Raw genomic sequence first — 6,529 nt, 5'->3', positions numbered from 1 at the left:
ATGTCCTCTCAACAGGTTATAAACTGTAAACTGCAACCTGAAAACATAGTCCTGGTTCTTAAGGAAAATCAATTTCACCTTCTTCTACCGAATTACTAAAAGGTTGTTTGGTTTCAGATACCTTGCTGAGCCTGACTATTGTGTGGGATTTCATCAAAGAATCATGTCTTCAGTAGGTTGCGGTGGAGGTTAATCAATGTGTTGGGCTGGCTTTCAGTGGAATGTATAAGAGAAAACTGTTTAAAAACTCAGTTTCTGGAGTCAGCCAAAAGGTTAGAAACGTTTCATCACCAACTAGGCAGTGACCTTGGACAAGTTACTCAATCTCTGTGCTTCAAATTCTTCAGCTGTGAAACAAGCACGCCTCATTCATTCGTTCCATGACCATGACTGAAGACAACTGAGTGCCAAGCACTGGACTAGGCACCGGGTTTACAGCGGTGAAGGCCAGTTTGGGGAGCTAATATTCCAATAGAGGGAGGTAAACAAGAAACAAGTTAGTTTCAAAATGAAAACCCTGTAGTACAAGAAATAATTCCTGAAAAACACTTAATACGGGGAGCAAAGGCGCAAAAAGTCCCTTACCCATTTGCCCAGGGTTGAGATGTTGCAGGGGGTAATATTTATAGAGGAAATCACGCCTCCCACAAGGGCTATGAAAAATACAGCTCTTGCCGGCTTATCCCCAAGACAAACAGTTAGTGAGCAAACTCCTCCGCCCACGCCAAGAGCCCAGCAACTGGGCTCAGATAACAAAGGCGCCAAAGAGGGTGGGGCCGCGCGCCTTTGTGATGGGGGAGGGTGAGAGGCAGCCTGACCTACCACTGGCTGCTCGTGGGCTTCACGTGACACACCCCGCGAATGTGCCCGGGATAGGAGGGGCTTTGAGAGGGGCGGGGGATTAGATAGAGAGGGCGAACTGGCGACGAAGGGAAGTGACGAATGGGCGTAGTTCTCTACGTGCAGCGACGTGGCGGCGGGGCCGGCACAGGTCGGCGGAAGTGGTTCCCGCGCTGGGACTTCAGTGTTTGTGTTTTGGTTTGTAAAGCCAGCGGCCGGCCTAAGGGGAGGAGGCAAAGGAGGGAGGAGGAGGAAGAAGTGGTCGGAACCCGATCGCCGGCGGCGACGGAGGAGGAGAAAGGAAAGAGGAAGGCGGAGCGGGGAGAGGCGGAGACGGAGCCCGACAGAGGCGGCACCAGCGGCACGAGCCCCGCACCGTCCAGTCTGAGGGGAACGGCGCGAGGAGGAGACGCCGCCGCCTAAGCCACAGCCTCAGCCTCAGTTTCATCCTTCAGTCAGCGCGTGGGATCTGCTGCCAGGAACCTCTGGCCCCACGACCCCGCGTGCTGCAGTCTCAGGTAATTAACCGACCCCTCCTCCTGCCCAGAGAGGGCCAGACACCAGGTTACGCGCGGTCCCTTGCCTTCCTGCCCCCCTGCTCCCTCGCCTCAATCCCTCATGCGTGCCAGTACTGTGGCTCAGAGAGCTGTCGAACCTGGTGTCTGGTCCGACCAGCCCTGGTGACTCATCTGTCAAGGGGCGTTATTGACCGTGATTTGGGGACTGACGAGGGAGACACGGGTGTCACCCTTTCCCTTCTCAAGATGGCGACGTGGAAAGAGTACTGGAGGCCGCAGCTCCGCCTGGCTCCTGCCCTGGCCGTGCTTGTGATTCCAGTCAAAGCGGGGAGAAGGAAGGAAAAGATTGCATGCTGGTCCTGCTTATTCAGTTGATCTGGAGTTGGGTAGCAATTACTAAGTACTAGGAGGAGCAGGGGCCTACAGCAGGTGTGAATTTGGGGAGCTCCGCCTACCTTCCGCCAAAGACGGGTAATCCTGTGGGTGAAGTGGGGAGGCTCGTCAAAATAGTCTGCTTAGAGACTCCAGTCTCATCTCTGGAAGGTGGTGAACCGCAGTTTTAAAGAAACTGAAGATAACTAGACCACTCAACCATCTCAGTAGATACAGACCATGAAACCTGTGTTTTGTTCCTTGGAAGCTGATTACCCCCCTGTGACTTTTAGACTTGTTAAAAACTCTGCACATCGAAATTCCTATGTTTGGCTTTTGTGTTTTTGCCTAAGTGGAATCTAAGTGTTGAGTTAGTTGCTTTTCATATAGTAAAAACATGGCTGAGAATACTCAGGAAGGTTCAGAAACTTTTTACTTAAAATGAGGATAATAATATGAGCTCCTACGATTGTTAGGAGCAAAGTACGTACGTAGAGCAGTGTCTGGCACAAAATAAGTGCCCTGTAAATGTTAGCTGTTATTAGTAAATTCTGACCAAAGACCACCTAGAAAGACTTAACTATAGAATACTAGTTATTTTCAAAAGCTTAAAGATGGCATGTCATGCAAAATCCTTGTTTGCGATACAAAAGTTTCAGCAAGAAGTAAATACAAATGATTTTTTAACCATGGTATTAATGCTAACTGCATATTTGTAATTAAATTTAGTTTGTTTCTTGTTTGAGACCCTCGGGGTAACTATAATCCAGTAACCTTAACCCTTAGAAAACAAAACTAAATATGATTCTCAGTGGAATCTGATGTGTTCCCTTGAAATTTTGGGAATGCCATTGAAATTCCCAGCGTGTTGTCTTTGATAACTAATTGCTGTTTTGTAGAACATATAACAAATTATTGGAGAGTGTTTCAGTTGCTGTTGTGTATAATATTTGAAGGTGTGTTGGTGCATTTTCAACCCTCATGACGTTCTTGATATTTAATTGTTTCATGAGTTGACCACTTGAATTGCCAGTTTACATTCCCTACTTTGTTGTGCACTTTGTGAGATTTGTTTCATTTAATTTTCACAATAGTTAGGTTTTACAGAAATGAAGACTTAGAAATAAAGGAATTTACCTAATCAGAAATTGATAACCAAGATTCGACCCTCAGTCTCCTGTTTATTAAGCTTTTTTTTTTTTTTTTTTAAATTATGGAAAATTTTAAATGTATTCAAGAGTAGGGAGGATAGTATAATGAACCAGCCTCAGTTATCTCTTGGCCATCTTGTTTTATTTATACCTCCATTGTTTGGAAGCAACTCTTAGACATCATATTATATCATCTGTAAATATTTCAGTACACGTCAATAAAAATAAGGATTCTTCAAAATTGCCCTTAAATAAGGTGATTTTATTGTCTTGATCTTCATGGATATGTGAATGATCTCATTATCAAGAATGTTTCATATATAAATTCAAGTTTATGGAAAATTTCCTATATGGGGTGGCTGAATAAAGTATAACGGGGTTTTTAGGGAGGGAATCATCTTCAGATTTAATATCTTTTATTGTCAAGCACACGATCAAATTTTCATTAAAGATGTGCGAAAACTATTATGATTGGTTTCTGAGTAGCTTGAAAACTAGAGTGGGAGTTTCAATTATTTATTAATTCTTTTTGGAATTGAAAATTAACTGTTAGATCATAATAAAGGAAGATGTAGAAACTTGCCACTGAGGCTCGTTTCTTCAAATAGGTTGTTAACTAGAAAATGATTACGTATTTATTGTTAATGACTCTATAGAAAAGTATCAGTAAGTCAGTCACTAATAATCCCACAGAAAGAAAACCACTGTTAACATTTCTTGGGCAGGTAAGGAAGCAGTTTTAAGTCTGTTAGCCACTAGACACAAATCTGGGCCTTAAATGTGTTGCACCAAAATTAATATTAATTATTGAAAAATATGCACTGTTTTACAGAGCCTTTCAGATTTAACACTTACTGAGCTCTTTTGAAGTGTCAGTATCTGTTTTAAGTGAGTCTCTTTTATTAACTTATTTACTCTCAAAACTGTTTTAACTCAAGTACCCTGGCTCTGGAACCTGAATTCTGAACCACCTCTTAAGCTTTCTCACAGCTCTGTCACAGTAACTGTGACCTCAATCAAGGTATTTAACCTCTCTGTGCCTCTATTTTATCATATTTAAGGTTTGTGTTGTTATTAGGTGCCATCAAGTCAGCTCCTACTCACAGTGACCCTGTGTACACTAGAATGAAACACTGCTCACACCTGGACTATCCTCACAATCCTTGCTATGCGTTAGGCCATTATTCAGCCACTGTGTCAATCTGTCTCATTGAGGGTCTTCCCCTTTTTTACTTACCTTTTTGCATCATATCCTTCTCCAGGGACTGTTTCCTTCTGACAACATGACCAAAGTAGGTGAGGTGAAGTCTAGCCATTCTTGATTCTAAGGAGTATTCCAGCTGCACTTCTTCCAGGACAGATTTATTCGTTGTTCTGGCAGTCCATGATATTTTCAGTATTCTTTGCCAACACCACAATTCAAAGGCATCAATTCTTTGGTCTTCCTTTAGTATCTAAATTTATAGGATTGTTGAGCAGCAATGTTAAGTACATAGGAAAATGCCTGGCACAAAGTTGAACCTTTAATAAATATTGTTTCAAAAAAATAAAAAGCCCTGTAAATTACAAAGTGATTCTAAGCTCAAATTTCACCCTTTAAATTATTTCATTAAAAAGGTAATTTGTTGCTAGAGCTAAATGGCATAGACTGTCCAGAGGAACTTATAATTGTCATATAAAAATATTTTGTAGGTAAAACTTGCTGGTGATTTTACTACATTTGCCTTGTTTTACCAATTTCTGTATTTAAATACTTTGTATTTTTTTTACAGGTTATTACCTCCAGAAAGAAAAATTGACATCTTGCATCCTGGAAGTTCATTTAAAATTCTGAAGTTAGGGACTTCTTTCAAATTTGGACATGGCTAATCGAGGAGCAACAAGACCCAACGGGCCAAATACTGGAAATAAAATATGCCAGTTCAAACTAGTACTTCTGGGAGAGTCTGCTGTTGGCAAATCAAGCCTAGTGCTTCGTTTTGTGAAAGGCCAATTTCATGAATTTCAAGAGAGTACCATTGGGGGTGAGATATTTTTTTCCCTGCTTCATTTAATTGAATCATACATTGACAAAAAAATATGTTGTTATTCCGGTTGTGTGGTGATGAATACCTAAATAGGTTACACAGAAGAAAAGATCTATTCAGCAGACCTCAAGCTTTAAAACTTATGTTGATTTTTGTTAAAATGACATCTTTTTATTTTTACACTTTGGTTTCCTGGTTAATTCCTATTATCGTTGTATTGAGTCTAGGATACAGATGCAAACATGAGTAGAATCAAGCTCCCAAATACTAAGATTTGGTTTGATACCTATTTCTTGGTAATAATTAGAAGTTTCTTCAAATTAATACATATTTTGTGTTGGATTTAGATTGAACAGTAAAAGAGTTAACCATAAAATCCTAATTCTGGATAACTGGACTACTTGTAAATTCATTTAAACGAATTTTTTAATTATACCAATTTATAAAATGTATCTCATTATTATTGTTTGTATATTTAAGAATGCTTCTAGGGTGAAAAGAGAAAAAGTGAGTGAGTGATGGAAATGGATATGAAAGGATAAGGAGACTTGGAGAGAAAAATGAAAGAAGGTTAAGAGAGTGAGTAAATTAAAGAGTAAGGCACTTTGTACAGTGGTTGTGGCAGGACAGAAATGAGGAGAAGGTAAGATTTAAGACAAGAGGAGAAATTAATAGTACAATCTTGGGGGTAGAAGAGTGGAATCCAGAGGTTAATCGAATCTGAACAGCTGTCTGGTAATAGGGTAAGATATTTAGCCTCTGGGGCTTCAGTTTCTTTTATCTATCAGGTGAAGCTTTTGAATTACATGATATCAGAGGAACTGTACAGCATTTGGTTTTTGCAAGGGGTATATAATTAAACAGTACTGTGTCTTTCAGGTATTTATGAATATATCTTAACCCAATACTTTTAAAAAATGAAACTTCTGACATACATAAGAGGTACATACTGGCATGTGGCAGCTTCTTAGAATCCATCTTTCAGGAGCATCTTTACAGTGCATATAAGTGTATGTTCTTAAGCTAATATCTTGGGGATTTTATTTATAGCCAATGCTTCCAGCAAAATAAATTATAGAATTCTACCACCTCCTGAATTTTCCTATAGGAAACGTAAGTGATATTTCCACTTTAGTAGACCTAGTAGAATAATTGTGATTGTTGACATTTTACCTTTGTGTGTCATTTTACAGTGTTGTTTGTGTTTTATCTTTTTTTATATAATTGTGAGCATCAAAAATAACCTTAGATCATGAAGCTTTTACTTTGAATCCGAAATGTTGGTAGTTTAAAAAGAATTTCACTGTATGGTACATTAAATGTCCTTTATGTATTTTTTGTTTTGTTTTTTGTTAATACATTTAGATATGTCTGGTTTAGTAATGAAAAATCACCCTTTGAGGAGGTTTAGCCTCTGGAAAAATCAAATTGGGCCAAAGATAACTAGCCCATATGGTTATGGTAGGAAGAATTTTAAAGACTGCTAGGTCATATCTGGGAGCTCTGGTAGCATAGTGGCTAAGACACTTGCCTGCTAACCAGAGGGCTGGCGGTTCAAACCCACCAGCCACTCCTCGGAAGGAAGGTTGGGCAATCCTACTTCCGTAGTGATACTGCCTCG

General features: G+C 40.0%; 1 protein-coding gene across 1 annotated transcript in view; it reads left to right on the top strand.

The window, feature by feature from the left end:
* Nucleotides 1–4,742: 4,742 nt before the first annotated feature.
* Nucleotides 4,743–6,529, top strand: part of RAB5A (RAB5A, member RAS oncogene family) — a 25,765-nt gene continuing 23,978 nt past the window's right edge. The window contains exon 1 of the mRNA XM_007936552.2: nucleotides 4,743–4,905. Within this exon, the coding sequence (XP_007934743.1) occupies nucleotides 4,743–4,905 (163 nt within the window). The remainder of the gene's footprint in view (nucleotides 4,906–6,529) is intronic.

This window comes from Orycteropus afer, unplaced genomic scaffold (genome assembly GCF_000298275.1).
Source record: "Orycteropus afer afer isolate SDZICR_OR568_19922 unplaced genomic scaffold, OryAfe1.0 scaffold00003, whole genome shotgun sequence".
Classification (NCBI taxonomy): Eukaryota; Metazoa; Chordata; class Mammalia; order Tubulidentata; family Orycteropodidae; genus Orycteropus; species Orycteropus afer.
Note: the sequence above shows the minus strand (reverse complement) of the source record. Positions and strands in the feature narration are given on the sequence as shown.